This window comes from Python bivittatus, unplaced genomic scaffold, assembly GCF_059951505.1.
Source record: "Python bivittatus isolate LINGU-HERP-01145 unplaced genomic scaffold, Pbiv_v1 ctg000400_np1212, whole genome shotgun sequence".
Taxonomy (NCBI): Eukaryota; Metazoa; Chordata; class Lepidosauria; order Squamata; family Pythonidae; genus Python; species Python bivittatus.
Window position 1 is genome coordinate 2,828,027 of NW_028277073.1, and position 19,261 is coordinate 2,847,287.

A 19,261-nucleotide genomic window follows, 5' to 3' on the forward strand; every position below is an offset into this window, starting at 1 on the left:
ACTGTCAATGGAAATTTAATATCATTTGCATTTTAAAAAACCTTTCCATTTCTTTATTAGTAAGAGAAACTTTAAAAATCTGAAAAGACAAAGTGCAAGAATAAGGCTGCTGAAAGCCACCCTCTTTTTTTTTTTTATTGCACATTTTATTGCTCCATGAATGTGAGGACAGCTCATGTGAACCAAAAGGTAAATGCAGATAGCTTTCCAATGAACTCTGAATAAGTTCTATATATATGTTAGATGAATTATTTAAAATCATGCAAATTGTGGTGTAGAATATTACTTCTCTTCTGCTTTAGAATTTCAACTAGCTTTAGGCAAGTATGCTGAATACATTGCAAAACATGTGCTATACGTTGGGGGCATTAAAAGGTTCATGACTTTTCTTTGCTCTACAATTACTGAACTGTACATTTAAGAATCTAACAAGCAACACAGTTAGAAGCAAGTTTCTCTAGGTCATTCATTCATTCTCACCTACTTAATAGCACTGGGCTTTGCTGCTCATAAATCATACATGATAATCAGACTGCAGGGACTGATCTCTGTGGTAATCTTCTCTGATGTCAAAGTCACAGGTACAAGGACTTTTCAGATATAAAGGGGATAATGTTTAAAACTATTTTCCACGGAAAAAAGAGTTGAGAGGACTCATAGTTACGTTAAACTGAATTTTAAACTTCAATTAAAAAGCAATTTTCTAACCTCATATTCTCCTTTTGGCTTTTGTGTACTTTAGTAATGAAAAGTGTTACAAAATTCCGTAACACTGCCCCAAATTAGTGTTGGATTCATCATAAATCCATTCCATCCTATTACTGTAATTTCTTTAAAGGATTTGCAATTTTGTATATTAAAATTATTTTCATATCATTTCCCAAACCTAACACAGAAATGTGCAATCTTCCCTAACATATTCATATATAGTATGTACAGAACAGAAAATAACTTGCAATCTGCATATTGGGATAGTATGTGCAAATTAGGTCACTTCAGTTAAAAATATAGACTAAATGAAAATTTCTTTCAATCCAAGTTGCAATTTAGGCTCTCCCCATTTTAGTTTTGACTGTTGCTGGCAGCAGCATGGATCCTAAGGTACATAGGACATTATAAAACCTTTGCTAAGCTGTTTTTTTTTTTCCTGAGCTGCAGTAACTTCTATTCAGATGGGAGACTTTCCTGGTGTTATTTGTAATAGTGATGATTTAACCTGCATCCTTAGCATGCAATGAGAGGCAGTTTGGTGTAGTGGTTAGGGCACCAGGCAAAGAACTGTGAGTTCTAGTCCCTCCTTAGGCACAAAGCCAGCTGGGTGACCTTGGGCCAGTCACTCTATCTCAACCCTAGGAAGAAGGCAGTGGCAAACCACTTCTGAAAAACTTTGCCAAGAAAACTGCAGGAACGAGTCCAGGCAGTTGCCAGGAGCTCACTGGACAGCTGCTCTGTTGGCTCTAGGACATAGTGGGTTAAAGTTGGAGACCACAGACTGTTACTGGTAAATGCCTGTGCATAGTAAGACCACATTTGCCAACAATCTGGTAGTGGATGAACACATAAATCTACTGGGTGAAGTGATCATCCGATGATGCACAGTTACATATCACCACTCTGAGACAGTCTGGAGATACTGTGGAAATCTTGACCTAGTATTTGGAGACTGTAAGGGACTGGATGAGAAGACACAAGCTGAAATTAAATCCCAGCAAGACCAAAGTGCCAGTTGCCCAGAAACCATCTGGCTCGCTTTTGGCTCCTGTTATTACTCTGAACCAGATACATTTTCTGAAGAAGCATGTCTGAGACTTGGGTGTCATCCTGAATTTACAGCTACTGCTAGACTGGCAGGTGGGAGATGTGGCTGGGGAAGGTTGGAATCCTACCTGGAGCAGGGGATTACTCACATACAGTACTTATCACTTCTACATTGGATTACTGCAGTGTGTTTTACCTGGGCTACCTTTAAAGGCTACCCAGAAACTGCAACTGGTACAGGATGCATCAGCTTGTCTTCTGGTGTGTGACAGCCACCAGAATTATACAACACCAGCGCTATGGGTGATACATTGGTTACCAATAGGCTTCCAAGTAAAATTCAAAATGATGGTCATCATCTATAAAGTCCATATGCAAGGCACTCTAATGATGCGCATGTATCTATTTTTCACATTCAAATTCAATCCAGAGTCCAGTCTGTAATAGATGCTTATCTATTTCTGCCTGATATATATTAATTTTAGAATCTCCTACATGGAATCCACATAGACAAGCCTGTGCAGAATCCATGGGCTAATCTGTTGCTAGAACTCTTGTCCTCAGAGACCCACAGAATCAATACTGATAGACATTTCCTATCCATGCCATTGCTCAGATCGTGTCGTCATCTGGTCTTTGGTTATGCCAGTGATGCCTCAAATGCTGAACTGCAGTGGTCAAGAGGAGCATCTAACTCTTTGTTTTTAGTCATCAATGAAGAAAAAAAGCCAAGGGTCGGGGGGAGGACTCTCCAATGGACTAGCTCCAAAGAAAGAAATCATGATTCTGGTGAAAGTGCCAGTGGCATCTAAACCAGCTGTTAAAATTCAAGGACAGATGGAGTCTTTGAGGACTACAATGTACATATAACTAGATTATGATTTTCATAAGGGAGGTAGAAGGGCAAGTGGGAGCTACTGTGAAATGATCTCATACATCTCTTGCTGAATAAACAATTCACTGCAAGAACAGTCAAAGTTGTAGAAACAGCCTGCCTGTGAATTCATCTGTATCTGTATCTATGGCAAGCCAACCCTGAATGAAAGACCAAAACAACAAAAAAACTCAAAGAATGTTCTATTTAGCCCTGTTTTTTTCCTCTTTTGATCCACACATCTGCTTCCTCATTTAGATTAGGAATTTCAATTCCATTCTTGAATTTTGGACACATTGTTTGGGTTTTGTATCGTAACAGGCTCTAGTAGGATGAGCTTATAGAAATTCAGGTAATGCTGGCTCCTTATGCTTTCAAGCAGATAACTGAATGGTGAACAGGAATGTATAAATTAAGAAAACACTAAATAGAAAATAAGAATCTGGTGTTTCATAGTGTTTCAAGTTGTTATTACTGTCTTGCTTTTTCAAACTGTAAATGTTTGGATGGTTTTGCTGGCATGACTATCTCTGCTTTTATCATTGCTTTTCAACATGTATTGAAGAAAAAAAAAGGTCCAGATGCTCTAGTGACTTCAGAGGCATCTGGACTACTAAGAACTCTAAGATATGCCAAATCTGAAGTAAGATCAACAACCCAGTTTTATGTGTAATTTTTTTTTAAAATAGAATAAAGTTTAATACTCATGATATGTGGAATGAGGGTCTGGAATGTCCAATTTTTGCAAATCAATGAATCCAAATTTTAGGAAATACAAAATATACATCTTAAAATTTAAGAATGAAGTTAATTCATCAGAAAAAAATGTTTTGTATTTATTGAACTACTCAGAGAACATTTTAAAAAGGTTGGATATCAGATTTTTTGATTGGCTTTGTAAGAAGTCTGAGGACTCTCTGAAAATATGGAATTTGACATTTTATGAAAAACTCTATCAAACCTGGGAACTAGATGGAAAGTTATGCTACTGATATTAAAGAATGGATTCAAGGCATGTGTTCCTTGCCAGTTTTGAAAATGTCCTTTGAAAATATAAAAATATATTTTATATTGTCTAATTACATACAAAATATTTGACATCTATCATAATACAAAGAACTATAGATCTATCAAGCATGGGGCATGGCAAAAAAGATGACTCATTTAGGATGGAAAGACAGTGATCCCCCAGTTTTCCAGTCATGGATCACTGTGCTCACTTCTTTTGATGTGGCCCCTTATTGGTGTAAAGGCTGTTCAGTGTCTAAGGTTTAACACTGTGTTTAAAACCTGAGCTGTTTTCTATATGTATGATAATTACATTGACCATATTTTCTTGAAAAAAAAAAAGGACAAACCTGAAAAAGGGGTAAAGAGGTTCGTAAAGATTAAAAAAGAATTGTTTATGTTGATAGCTCTGCTTTACAAAGGAAAATTCAAGAGCAAAACCCAGAAAATAAATAATTACATTAGATGAATCTAAAGGACAGTTTTCTGTAAAAAAGGACTATCCTTTATAATAAGGATAGTCCCCGTTATGATAATATGCTTAATCATGGTTTGTTGAAGAAATCACACTGGCTGGGTTTCCACATAATTGCTTAGTCTGAACCCAGTTTAGAAGAGGAAGACACTGATGATCTGTTAGGAACTTTTATAACATCATGACATGTTTTATTTATTTTTATTCTTAATGTTATTGAAATTTAGTAGACTTGATTTTTCTTCACGAGGAAAACCATCTAGATTTCATGGTAACAGGGTTTCATGTGAAATAAATTTCTCAAAGAAATTCCTGTGCAATGTTTACACCATTCCTTCACCTATATTTGTGAGGAATTAAAGAGGGAGACAATGGAATGCATTTGGAAGAAACCCTTTGTTTGACTTAGCCTTCAAATGGAGTATTGTTAAGGCAGAATTCAGACTCAAAGCGGGAGTGGCTGTAATTTAATTGCCAGCTACTTTGTTTAGTTATCCTTACAGGAAACAATAATTTCACACAGTATGTTCTGAGGGTGGATGAAATTTAAAAGCACCTTGGGCTTTCAGTACAGCTTATTTTTACAGTCTTCTGTTACATACACTGACACTGCACACTGTGCTTTCACTCTGCGCAGAGCATGCATAAGATCTGCTAACATGCTTTAACTACCAAGGGGCAGCATGAAATGGGGTGAAGGTCACTTCACCTGGGCAGAAGAAGTGTTGCTCCACCAGGGTTTGTAAGAGGCAGCTGCTGGTCAAGGCAGCCATTTTGGAGAGCCGCCAAACAATGATGCAAAAGAGTACTGGCCGTTTGGCGTCTCTTCAGCGGCCATCTGGCTAGATTCAATGTTGAGCCAACTTGTTTCATTATCAGTGGAGGAAATGGTGCCTGTGTGGCAGGTGGGCTCACCTTTCTTAAACCTGTCATTGGAATCATTAGAATGAAGTTTCAAAAGTTGTCTCCCACAATCAAGGCTTAATCCAGCTGCTTTGCTCACAACCTCTCCCTGATATGTTAGGTTGGAGAAGGACTGGGATTTTTTGGAAATAATGATGTGGAAAAAAAACTGAGATATTTGTTTCTAATTCCCCTCAGACTTCCTAGAGAATGCTATTTTCCCCTTTCCTTGGTAATTACTCAGAGAAATGTTCCTCCCAGTTGGCCAACCCCCCAAGAAGAAGCATTGGGCTTAGCCTTTCCTCCTTCTGTCCTTCCTCCCGTGCCCCACTGTTCCCCTATCAATAAAATTGCCTTTGCTGTCTCCTCTTTCTAATCTGGTGAAGTATTTAGAAAATAGTTTGCATTATTGCCCCCCACCCCCAATTACAGCACTTGCAAATATGCTGGAGGCTTTCCAACAGCCATCTGCACTACCTATCAGCCAAGCCTCATTCAATAGTAGGTTTATCTGCAGAGCCTTTTCCTGGCCAAAAATATCAGAGGTCAACCTACAGTGTAACCTTTCCAGAATATCATCACTTCAGTGTGAGAATGTAGAGGGGCCTACAAAGAGCTAGCAGTGCTGTGTCCATTTGAGCTCCACTGACAGGTTGCTGCCCAGGATCATGTGATACTTTGGGGGTGCTAAACAACCACTATGATGGCTGTGACCATCTCTAGAGAAGTCAGAATGCAAGAGCAGTTAAATAAACATCAGCTTAGCCCTGGGAAAGAAGAGAGGGTGAGAAAGAAACACAACCCTGTCTTGATTCTCTTTGGTAGAAGAGGGGACACATTCTGGCAGGCTTTCAAGATTCTGTTATTATATCTTACAATGCTAAAGCAGAGTTCCAGTCGTTCTTGTTGTGTCTGTTTCCTGTCACGCCCTACCTCAAAGAGCTGACATCAATCTTGAAAGCTTCACTACTCTTTAATCAAAAAGGCATCACAACCTGCCTTTGTTCATGGAAATGGCATCAGATTCTCAGGGCATCCATCTATCTGGCTGCAGAACAGCTTGTTCAGGCATTGTTACAACATCAACAGGAAATGGATATAGAAATAACCTGTACAATGTCAGGGTACAACTAATCAGCATTTGGGGCTAGGGTTACCCTAGCCAGCAGTTCAGCAGCCTGCAGCCCCACCAATATGTCTTTGCTGTCATGGGAGTTTGCCAGAGAAGTTTGGAGGAGCCCAAGATTGATTTCTGACTTTTACGACTCACTTTAGATTGTTTATGGCAGGTCAGGCAGCAGAATTTCCTACAGATCACACCAAAGTGGCTTTTATTCTGAGTCTGCCGAAAGAAGGAGCAGCCAAATGTGCCATGCCCTCCACTGAGGGCAATGATCCATTACTGTACAATTACCAGAACTTCATGCAAAGATTTAGAGCTGCATTTGATGATTTGGCTAGGAGAGCAACAGCAAATTGAGAGGTTTGCAAGCTGAAACAGGGAAACCAGAGTTCATGAGTACTTATTGAATTTTCAGTTATGTGCCAGAGATTGAATGATCTTGTTCTGATTTTGAGAAGGACCTGCTGATGAACTTGAGAAATGGGTTAGTGAGACAAGGCACACCAGAGAATTTGTAAGAACCATTCCAATGTTGTGGATGAATTGATGGACAATTGGAAAAGTTGAGGCACAGAGGAAATATCAAGGGGAAGAAGTTTTACAGCCTCTCTTCAATACCCCCCTCTCACCCCCATATCTTATCTGGACACCAGGCTGGAGAACCCATGCAAACAGGAAAGTACAAAGATCCTTATCCTCAACAGAGAAACAGACTTCAGTTTATGTTCCTATTGTGGATCCCTAGGTCAATAAGTCAAGATTGGCACCACTAAAGTACAGACTTCTGAGTCAACTGCAGAGTGCAGCACCTGTGGAACTCCAGACCATATAGCAAACAAGAGACTGAACCCCTGAGCAAAACTCAGGAGGGTAATCCTCAGACAATTAAGAAGAGCTCAGACAGCAAACAACAGGCTTAGAAGTATAACTCTCTACTCTTTTAGTTTCATTGATGAGGCCAGAGTGCAACAGTTTAAATTGCCCATACAAATTTGTTAGAGAAACCTATGCTGGTGTGAACAATTGGCAGGTGACAACTTTGAACTGGTCCTATTGTGCAATGCACAACTCTCCTGCAACTGACAATAAATGATCGTACAGAATTCTCACCACTTTATGTTACAGCTTCCTCACATGTCCTCATTGTACTAGGCATTGATTGGCTGCAAACCCATGATCCAGATATCCACTGGGAGCAAGGTACAATTTCTCTTCCAACTCAAAGTGTCAACAGCCATATTTGCAAGCCTTCCACTCTTATCCATCTCCCTCTCCAGCATAATGTGTTGAATCCAGAAAAGTATTCAGAGTTTGCTGATGTATTTGGGGAAAAGGAAAGAACTGCATTGCCTCATCAAACATGTGGCTGTATTGTAAACCTGAAGCTGACAGCTAAAACTCCAGCTAAAAGACAAGGACCCATGTCTACTTAGCACCTTTAAAAGAATTTCTAGATGACAATCTGAAGAAAGGATTCATTCACCTTTCATCCTCATCCCCATCTGCAACCTTATTTTTTTAATAAAAGAAATATTATTTTTCTTTGAAAATTATAAAGTATAGAAAGAGGGCCATGAATATTTAACTACTTTTGATGTCAGTCTTCCTAGTATAGCAATTTTGAATACATGGCATTGCCCTGTGGATCAGCTAACTGTGGTGTGCTCTTAATGCTGATTGTGATGCTCCCAGCTGAAAGATACTATGGCATCTTCAATAGAGTTGCTTGTGATAAAAGCAGCATTCCAGCAACGGAGATATTTTTTAGATGGAGCCTTGTACCCAATGCAAGTGTGTACAGATCACAAAAATTTGGAATACCTACAGAAGGGATGATTCCCCATGCCTGGTCAGATCTGATGAGCACATTTTTTTCCCATTTCAATTTTTATATCACATACATTTTACAGAATATATTGAACAAGTTACCAGATGCAGTATAACCTGAATATGATCTTGCTTACTTATCCTTCCCTACCTCTCAGCCTTTCGAGGTAGTCCAGACAGGAGGCTAGTTATGGATACTAACACTACTTTTATTATATGGTTATAGAACAGAATCTTGCAAGTCTGAATGTGCTTCCCACTTCCCTCCCTTTATCTTCATGAGAACTAGGAAGCATCAAGTCTGAGGCAGTTTCTCAAATTATATTTCTGCCTTGGACTCAAATTTCTTTTACCTGACTGTTGTCTTGGTTGTGGCTCTTCCTTCTGCTCCTCAAGGTTATTCCTACATCCCATTACAATATGTCAGATAGATGACCTCCAAGGAGTACCACAAACTGATTTTTTGCCTTTCACTTCAAATGATGGTCAGCTGTTTCACAATGATCACTTACCTGTTCCCTTCCTTTGAGGGAAGAAGCACTGCAACTCTGCCATGACAGTAGAACTGCTGGACATGAGAGAATGCTCAGATAATTCTGGGAGCTGAGGGACAGCAGATGTCAAGAACTATGTTTCATCTTGTGTTTGTCACTGGGCCAAGAGTATTTTTGGAAGGCTGCCCAATTTACTTCAGATTCCCTCATCATCATTGGGATCCTGGGATTCTGTTTCAATGGATTTTATTACTGATCTTCCCCCTGTACAGGGTTACATGGCCATTTTTGGGGTAATTGTTTTAGTTATTAAGAAGGCTCATTTTATTCCTTGCAAGAGCCTTCTATCAACTTAGGAGACTGCATGTTTTCTAGACCATGTTTATAGGTACAGGAATTTAGTCAATCATATGATCTTGGGCTATGACTCTCAATTTACATCCAGGTTTTAGAAGGCTCTCTTCTAGATATTAGAGTCATCCATCCTCTAATGAACAAATGGAAAGAATGAACTAATTATTAGATTAGTAACTGAGGTGTTATGTCTCTTATTAGTAGGACAATTGGAATGAACCGTTGCCTCTTGCAAAAGTGTATAATAACTCAAAACACTCATCCACAGGCATGTCACCTTTTCTGGCAGACTGTAGTTCTGGCTCTCTAGAACTTTAACATCTGCTGTTCCTTGTGCCTCTGACTTTCTACAGGAGAGACAGGCTGCTCAGTTCCTCTTAAAGGAACAGCTAGATTTGACAAAGGCTCCATACAAGTGGGGCACAGACACACACAGGCAGAGTGCCACGATTGCAGTGGGGGATCTTAAAAACTTACTTCCACTAAGTTTTTACCTTCTGTCCATCTTTCTAAAAAGCTGGACTCAAAATTTATTGCCCTTTCCCAGTTACCCAGAAAATTATCCCAATGGCCTTTCATTTACAATTGCCTGCTTCAGTAAAGATGCATCCAGTCTTCCACTGAGTGTTGCTTGTTTATGAAGAGTTCCCTGCCCCTTGTATTCTAAAACTATCCCTTCACCTCCACCTGGACTACCTTGAAGGGCTGACACTATGTGATGAACACCCTCCTCTTTTTATGTGCATCATGTGTATGACACATGTAAAACAGGGACAGGACTTTGCGCAGTCATTATTGCCATCTTGATTTTTTTTACATCCCTCCCCCACCTTGGATATCACTGGTGGTTCTCCAGATGAATAAGGTCTTCCAACTCATATTCGCATCCCAACTGAATCTTTGTGACTTGAGAGTTGTTTATTTATTTAGCCTAGTCAATATAATGTGTAAGATTTAATGTTTTTACAATAAACATTAATCTAGAGAGTGCCAGTATAGTTTCTGTTTGAAAGCCAAAGAGCTTAGCAGAATCCACCACAAGAAGACTCTTGATTTTTTGCAGTTTTATCATTTTTCTTACAAAAGGCCTCAACTAGTGCTAATATATAAAAATAAAGTATAAAAGGTTGGATTTGGATTTAAAATGCCCCAAGATACAAGTAAACAGAATTAAGTGCCTTTCTCCCATAAATATACCTATAGTTTTAGCCTGAAAGCATTTTACTATCCCATTAAGATGTGAATGTGACTTGGAGCAGTAGAAACCTCTCATAAACAATTATGATCCATCTTCAGTTTTATTCCATGTGGGGTTAAAATTAGAAAATATTATTAACTACTTGAGAGGATAGCAAACCAGTTAGCTCTTGTATATTAACTAAGATACATTCTATGATCACAGGAGTTTATATAAATAACATGATGTCCCAGTAGGTTTCTTAAAGAGTTGTGGTAGTTGCATTATATTGGATACAAGATTATTATACAGTATTTTTTTAAATCTCTGTCATGACTTAATGCAAATGCAACTAACAAATCAACTAGGGACAATTGTTCAGGGAATGCTAAAATTGGGTTATTCTTCTTGATGCTGAGTTTTCTGGTTAATTTTCTGCACTAAGGAATGGATAATCCTGGATGATCTGAACTGCATCATACTATGTTAGATCAGCATCTCTTCTTATATCCCTTGTCAGACATGTAGAGGAAGGGTAGAAGCTAAATAAAGCTAATTCAAATGATACATCCATGTAGATGAATTATGCTATTTATCCAAGGAATTTAAGGTTAGATTAAAACCTTGTTTTTATTTTAGTTCTGGTATTTCATTCTATCTGCAGCCTCAAAAGCCCAATTCCAAACTGAGTCATAAGTCAATTAGCAAAGCATTTATGCAGAATTTTCTTTAGAAACCATTTAAAAGATTCCTGTTTATCTATGACAAACAGCGGAATCCTACCTGCCAAGTTAGGGAAGTTTGAAGTGAAATGATTCACCTTTTACAAAGACTCATGTTTGCAGAACAAAAACGAAGAACAGTTTTTACTTCTCCCCCTTTGTATTTTTTTTTCTTTATTTGAACGTGCTCCCTCCCTCAAAAACAAGGGTTGGAATTCAGTTTCCCCTTTTCAGCCTTGCATCTGGAGAAAGGAACTAAGTGTTCCTAGTTTTGCCCATGAATATTTCATGGGCAAAGATAGGAAGCTTTAAAACATTAAAGGGCTTTAGGAAGACTTTAGACCTTAGAATCACCCCACTTTTTGCCCATTTTGAAATCAGAGCTCCAAGATCAAATGCCCAAGAACTGTGTTGTTTTCCTGAAGATGGATCTTCATTTCACAGGGAAGTTTTCAGCTATCCTGTAGCACCAAGACATCAGAGAGGAGATCCACCTTCAGGGAAATTCTGCAGTCTTATTTTGCCCATTTCCTTCCTTCCAATGTACATTGTGTTTTATTGTAACACTGCAGGATGCAGTTTTGCAGAATTTTTAGTGAAACAGCGTTTTTCTGTTCTCTCCAGTATCAATTCTATGCATCTCTTACAACTAGATTTTAAAATCATATGAATAACGAAACTTTCAGATTCATTCTCCTGAAATTGCCAGCCCCAAGCACTGTGGTGAATTCCTCATACCAAATCAAATTGTTATAATCATGGCCAATGACCAACAAGGTGAAAATCTCAGAAGCAATGATCAAATATAAACAAGATAGTGTAACGGTCATATAAAACCTAAAAAAATCAAATCTTAAAAAAAGGGAGAAATTGAGTAGGATACAATAAAACAGTATAAATCACAAGATAAAATAGAAATAATAAAATAAAATAAAATAAAATAAAATAAAATAAAATGGAAAATAAAGTGTGAAGTCTGTCATCACTCCAAGATTAAGACATCTTTTTAAGGACATTGCTGCAGACAGAAACTTAGCAACTCAACCATTTGGTTGATTCTCATTTCTATAATCACAAGTATTCATTGATAATTATTACTATATAATCTATATGACTTGAATATACATAAATACATATAAATAAATGCCGTCTAAGCATTGTGGAGTATGAATGGAGGATGTGGGAGAAAATTTACAGGAGGCATAAAACACTGTGTACAGAAATGAGTCGGTTGGAAAGCTGAAGAGCAGAACCAAAGCATAGGCTCTGGGTTGCCAAAATAGAAATAACAGCAACACTGACATCTCTAAAATAATGACTTGTTGTCTATAAGCTAAAGAATTTGCTGAAGGTTGAAAAGACTTATGATGTGAAAGAGCTCAACTGACCCACACCAGGCTGCTGGAGCTCCCCAAAGCTCTGATCTTGAGGAGAAATCAACCATATTCTAAAGGAAGGGCTCCTCTGCTGTTTGAATAATCATGCATATCACTAGGAAAATTTACTATTTCCTTTAATGTCATAATTTGGTTTTTCAATATCCCTCTCAAATAACCCTGCAAGGTAGGCTTGCAAACAGAACTGTGTCTTAACTTTAGATATAATATTTGAAGCATGGGTTAGTTGTATTTGTTACCAAAAAATTATCCCCAGTAGTCAAGTCACAGTCATGTAAAACATAATATGGATTTATAATGTTTTTACTTCCTTTGGGAATTTCTAAAGAAATAGGGCTGTACATTAATTCAAATAAACTGCAATGACAATTTTGTTGGTATATTTTAAGATTACTTTTGGTGAGGCCTAACAAAAAGTACACTTTAAGAATATTTTTAGTATATGATTGTTCAGTTAATAAATAAAATAATGCATTTAGAAACATGAGTGTTTAAATATTATTTAGTGAGCCTGTGTGCTGTATATACCAGGCCCTTTAAAAATGGAAAACTTAGTTTATTTGGGCTATCTACAAGATACTCTTCCTGTTCTCAGTAATCACATGTGTGTGTGTGTGTGTGTGTGTGTGTGTACATATACATACACACACACACTGTATGTGTATGTATATGTAAGTGTGTGTGTGTGTATATAGCAACTTTATTTAATATATTAATTTTGGAATGCAACTTTTCCTAATGTACATATTTTCTATGCAACCTATGGCCTTGAAACTGAAACTGCATTGCAGAAGAGTTAATTCAGAGGGTGCAAGTTTATCAGTCTCCTTAAAAAATCCACACCAAATGAACTTCTTCTTCCTTCCCACCGATATGCACTTCTAATACTGAAATCATTTGAAACTCATTTAAATTTGTAGTAGGATATCAAGCTTCTTAATAGTAATAATATCCATTTTTTAGGCTGGCTGGTCAAACTAAAACTCATGGAATATAAGCAGTTCTGTATTTTGAATAGGCAAATTTAATTAACCATTTAGTATTTAGACCTTCAATCTTTTCCTGTTCATTATGCATCTATTTTGCTGTAACAATATATTATTCTGAAACTGGTTGAAGAAGATAGTAATACTTTGGCACAATTCCCAATTTAACTCAAAGCCTTTAAAGAAACAGAGTGCAGGCATTCCATTCAGCATTTTTCCATACCTACCCTATCAGTTTTTCCTTCTGTCTGAATACTGGTACGGCTGTGGGCATCATGTTCTTCTTCAAGGTCAGATACATCTTCTAACTCTTCTGGGGTCTGAGAAAGAAACATCACAATATCTTTAGGGGTGAATTCAATTCCATCACAGAACTTATCTAGTCTGTGGGTTATTTTTTTGGACATCTATTTATTGTCACTTAACCACATTTGGTCTAGATACCCAAAAGGAGTTGGAGTTGTTATTCCAGCCTTCTTACGGCTTCTAAGAGGCATGAATACTCTTCGTCCCACACCATTTTAGTGATTTACAGTAATAATAGTGCATGTTATATTTCTCACAATTGTGCAAGGTCTGTACACTGATATTATCACATATTTCATCATTATGGTATTACAATAAGTTTTATGGGTATAAAAACCCAACTTTATTGGGTAACATGAGTTTTGAAATTTCACCAGATTTTTCTAATAATTTTATTATTATATATTCTGTTACATTATTTATATATTGAAATCAGGAAATGATCTTTTGGTTCTCTTCCCCAAAAATATTCAAAATTACATTTCTCAAATCAATATGTGACTTGAAATGTGTTATCTTTTGATATGTAGAGAATTATGTAAGACAATTTTCAAAGCACAAAATGCATATGAGAATAGTGCTGTAAAAAAATTATTGTATTTGTGAAAAAAAGGCCCAGACAAAACAATACCACATGAAGCAAAATGTTTACAGAAATGAACATATTAGAAAATATCCAGAAAACATGAAAACATTTTTTTGCAGATTATTTACAGAGTTGCACATTTCTGAGGAAATAAAACAAAATAAATGTAAAGGAGGAACAAGGACAAGCAAAAATGTATAGTTTTTGCTACTCCTAGCACATACGATTGGAGATCTGCATATATTCTTGGAGATGAACATAGCTCTGATCTCAAACCTTTTTCTGTCTGAATAAATAAAGAGCAAAATCTGGAAACAGTGTATTCATACTTGTCCCCATCAAATCCTGAAGCTACTCATCAGAAGATGAGTAATGGAGAAGCTGACTGGCAGCTAGAGGTCAGCTAATAACTTTTGAAGATGGAATACTGGACTGTCGGTTTACGTCCAGAGTAAGCTTTGCTGAACAATATCATCCTGGTGGGTTTCCAAGCTGATCACAATATCTACAGGATCCCTTCCCACCTCCCCACTCAGCTTATTCAACAGTTTTTTCTTTTCAAAATATTTTTAATAGAATGGTGAGTGGGCTATGAAGTGCTGAGGTTTTAGAAATATCCCACATGCTTTTCCTCTGAATGTTTCTGGGACTCATATAGCATAGACTAAGCCACTTCCACACAGTCACTGCTTTCAGACCTTCTCAGCTTTCAGAATCATTTTCCAAACCACTTGCAGTGGTCTGCCTTGAGGCCCTCTGAGAAATGCAAAGGATGCTGGAGGGGGCAACCTGTGCTCTGTCCAGCTTTCCCAACACAGAATAAAATACACACATCATCATAAAACTATCTAAAAACTTAAAGATCTCAAAATGCCACATCAAAACAATACATCTACAAATAATTAAAAGACATGGCATCAGCAACTGGAACAGAAAAAATGGCAGCAAACAGGCATGACTACAGAAAGCTAAAGAATGAAAATAAGAAACACAAATATCACCACCAAACCCACCTTAGTGAAAATCAATACAAAATCCAGATACAAATTATATCCTCCAGCAGTGATGGAAGCAAAGAAAAGACAAGGTCCTCTCTTCATTAACACATAGTAAGAGTACAGGGCCCAGCTCTCACAAATTATAGATTCTAAAGTATGTTAAGTAAACACAAGCAAGGAACAGATTCCCTTAAACAAATTTTAAGGGAATTTATTTTCCCAAACAAATTTTCCAACTACTTCCATAAAATACCAATTCACATTAGTACCTCCCAGATTTGATACTTTCAAAGAAATTACCTCCCACCGCAACTTTCCACTCACAAACCCACAAATCAATCCAGCCTACATTCCTGTCAATTCAGCAAATCAGTACAGATTCAACAAGGACAGCCCAAAGTCTTGTTCACAATCAAAAATCTTCATCACTCCATCTTCTTCTGTCCTTCCTTCCAATATACACTTATTTTTTCCCACACCACAATCACAATCCCTGATTATAACCTTGTGACCTCCTGGGCCATCCTTTCTTCTTCATCTTACCTTTAGACTCACATCTTTCCATCCACCACATTCTAAACACATCCCCCCACACCTTCCTCTGCAATCTGTAATACACACAAGAACATATTTCATTTTCTGCCAGCATATTCTTTTTCTGCCAGCATATTCTTCTGCCATCATGTTTGCTACCACTAATCCTGAACATTCAAGCTTGACATTTGTCTTCACTCCACTGTTCCTTCCACCACTAATTCACACACCAAGAATCTGTTCATCCTCCTCGAGGCTTTTTGGAAAAAAAAATAGAAAACAATCTTTCAATGTTAATATTTTTAAAAACTGAGCCACGATAACAAGCATTCATCAGGCTTCAAAGCACTGGTCATGTTCTGATGCCACTTGTATTGCTGATGAATTTTCCAATACAGAAATAGAAAAAGCTCATCAATTTTTGATTATTTGGCTATCTTGGAAGAGTGCTGTGAACTGGGGTGGTTCTGTGATGCTGCTTCCTTTTCCCCATTCTCCTGAGTCAGAAATCTCTTCTCTTCTCTTCTCTTCTCTTCTCTTCTCTTCTCTTCTCTTCTCTTCTCTTCTCTTCTCTTCTCTTCTCTTCTCTTCCCTTCCCTTCCCTTCCCTTCCCTTCCCTTCCCTTCCCTTCCCTTCTTTGCCTGTAATGGAATGTGAGACTGATCTTGGAAGGCAGGGGTGGTGGGGAGAGATGCTACCTAGGGAATGATCTGATAAAAAGGGGAGGAGCCCCTAACTCAGTAATAGACAGAGAAAGAAACTTAGAAAGGACCTGCCCTAACTGATCAGGTGGTGAATAGGGACAGTGGAAGATTTCTACTTTCAGACTTACAAGATTCTGTTAATGTAGCCTATCAATAAAGCAGAAGTAATTCACCTGGGGGTGTTTCTTGTCTGGTTTACCTGGGAGGACTGACAATGTCTGACTCCTTCCTTTTTTTTCTCTCCCAGGAAGTTACAGATGCATAAGTGATGCCATTAGCTTACTATAATAAGTCTTAAACAGTACTAAAACAGGGAGGCAGCAACTTGGAACAGGAGCTAATGGAGAATTGTGTTAAAAGGTTGCCATCTCGACTCTTACTCCAACTTATTACTGCTATAAATTATATACCATACTATATACTAAATCTATATTAATTTATTTTTATGTAATTTTATTGTATTTTATGTCTACTTTTAATATATTTTTATTGTAGTGTTATCTACCCTAAAGGCCGTAACGAAGGTTTCATTTTGAGTCTCAGTACAAAAATAAGCTCCATTTACACAGAAACAGAAAGCTGATATTTGTTTAAATATTTTAAATAATTGTATAATTTTCTTTCTATGGAATGATTACTCATGAAGAAGTGCTATATTCTGAGCTAAGAGGAATCTGATTTGACTAAACTATTTTGTGCTTACTCAACTATAAATTTCATTTATAAGTACTGAAAAACAAAAGAACGTAGCTTTTTTTTCCATAGAAGCATTAAACTCTGTTTGAATGCACCTCTCCCACATTTTACACTGGAAATTTGCATTGTTGCTTACAGAAAATATACAACTTAATGCAAATGCAAAAACACATTAGTACTCTGAGAAAAGATTACTTACCACATATCAAAAGAACTGACTTTTTAAAAAAACTTTTTGAATGGTTTATTCAGTGATTCCTTTTTGTGGTATTTACTAAAAGTTGGCCACAACAACTTCCAATAGCAAAGAAACTCAAATGGCATCAATTAGGTGAAATAGGGTGGTATAAGCAGCTGCTTGTACTTTTTATTTTTCACTGTCTAGTGTTTGTATATATTTTTTAAGCATCCTTGACTTTCCATTTGCATATATTATAAAGTGGACATAGTCTGTGCCATTCATAAAGAACATGATTTGATTCTTTGAAAACAAAATGGAAATATTATTCTCACGGTGTTTGCATGTTCTCTTGCTCTGCCTGATTTTTAAAATATACAGTATTTGATGACTGAATCTGAAGCTGGCTTTTCATTTGCTTGTACCACTGCAATCTTTTTAATGTTATCTATCCCTGGGCAAGCTTTCTACAGGAGTCATAATGCATGATGAAAAGGGCTTTGCAACAATAAAATTGTCAGAGCCTATGAACAGGTTTGAGAGCAAAGGTGTCCAGGATGGGGAGGGCATCAAAATAGCAGCTGCAACCATGAGATTTAAAACCCACCCCTGTGTCATATGTCCAACTCCTGTGAAAAAGAAGTGGGAGTCCTGTCATGCAGTCAAGACTGCCATTTTGAATTTTTTGACCCTCATCCCCCACAGACTTGCTGACTGACTGAGAAGAAACATTAATCAGGAAAATCACATGGGGGAGTCAATTTCCCATTTTGTGTTCTTGATGCATACCAGGTACCCCTTTTTTCTATAACAAAAGAACTAGACAGTTCTGAACATATTACTTAAAGGCTTTTAAAACAACGGAGTTGAGCTCAGTTCTTGGGAACTATAGGAACACATCATGTCGTTTCCTCTGCAATAATAGGAAAGTGGTTTCCTCTTCCTTTGTTTTGGGAAGGTTTCAGGGGTTCTTGGCCTCCTAGTCTAGTGTATAGCCCTGGGTTTCTGGTGCTCTTCCACCCAAGTACTACCAAATGTGACCTTTCTGGTAATCAGCCATGGTCAGCTTGATGCTAGACATCTGTGTAGATCAGTGTTTCTCAACCTTGGGAACTTTAAAATGTGTGAACTTCAACTCTCAGAATTCCTCAGCCAGAAACGGTAGAAACGGTGCCCTGAAACTGATTTTCAACAGCTGCAGTCCAAAGTGCTCCAAGGTGCAAAAGGGCAAGTCAGGGTCCACAGGAAGCCCTGAGGCTTCCTGTGGCTGACCTAATATTATACCAAGAGCAAACTTAGTCTCTGTGTTCAATTCAATAGTTTAAAATGTTTAATGTTAAAGCCTAGGCAGAAGAAAGGTTTAGCAGTGAGCTAGGAAGACTTCAAGATTTGCCTAAATACAAAACCAAGAGAGGAAAATGCGGGGAAAAAAATCCTAAAGGAAGAGAACTTATACAGTGCAATGAAGATTGAGTGTGCTCAATAGTCACAAAATCCTGTTAAATAAGAAATGGAAAAGGGGTATCATCATATAGGAGTGTCAGCAGGAATAGTAAAGAAAGTCAAATTATGACTGTGCAAATGAAGCATTGCCCCCCTTTTTACTTGCATCATGGCCACCAACTTCACTTTTTCACTCACACTTCCCCACATTTTGTTGCAACCCTTGTTCACTTCTAATCTTAGAAGGACGTGAAAACTAGTTTTTCAAATCCATTCTCTTTCATTCCCAAATGACTAGGATAAGCAATTCTTATACAGCATGTGAAAGATTACTCTTGGCCTCTTCCAAACAAAATGGATTCATATATACAGTAGCACTTTTTACAGAAAAGGGAAAAAAAGTGCTTGGAATATGTTTAAAAGCTCATCTATGTTTTCCTATAGAAATATAGCACCTACTTGCGATGATATGATATGGGATAAATATTTTAATAGCTTGAATGTGGAAGAGTTTCATTATATGCAATTGAGTTTTTTAGGGTATGCCAAATGAATTTCAATACATTTATAGTCTGCCATATCATATTTGATGTATAAAACATTTCATTGAAATAGTATTTCAGAGGTGTTGTTACTGAGTCCCTCAACATTTCTTGGTAAGATTTATCTCCTCCCTGTATCCTGTAAGCTATGATTTCTTGGCACTACTAGAATATGT

The 19,261-nt window shown here is 37.4% G+C and overlaps 1 protein-coding gene across 4 annotated transcripts in view; it reads right to left on the bottom strand.

Moving 5' to 3' along the window:
• CTNNA3 (catenin alpha 3) overlaps nt 1-19,261 on the bottom strand; it is a 703,663-nt gene that overhangs the window by 82,434 nt on the left and 601,968 nt on the right. For all 4 annotated transcript variants that reach the window (XM_088144299.1, XM_088144300.1, XM_088144298.1 and 1 more), the window contains one exon: nt 13,326-13,418. In XM_088144299.1, the coding sequence (XP_088000425.1) occupies nt 13,326-13,418 (93 nt within the window). The remainder of the gene's footprint in view (nt 1-13,325; nt 13,419-19,261) is intronic.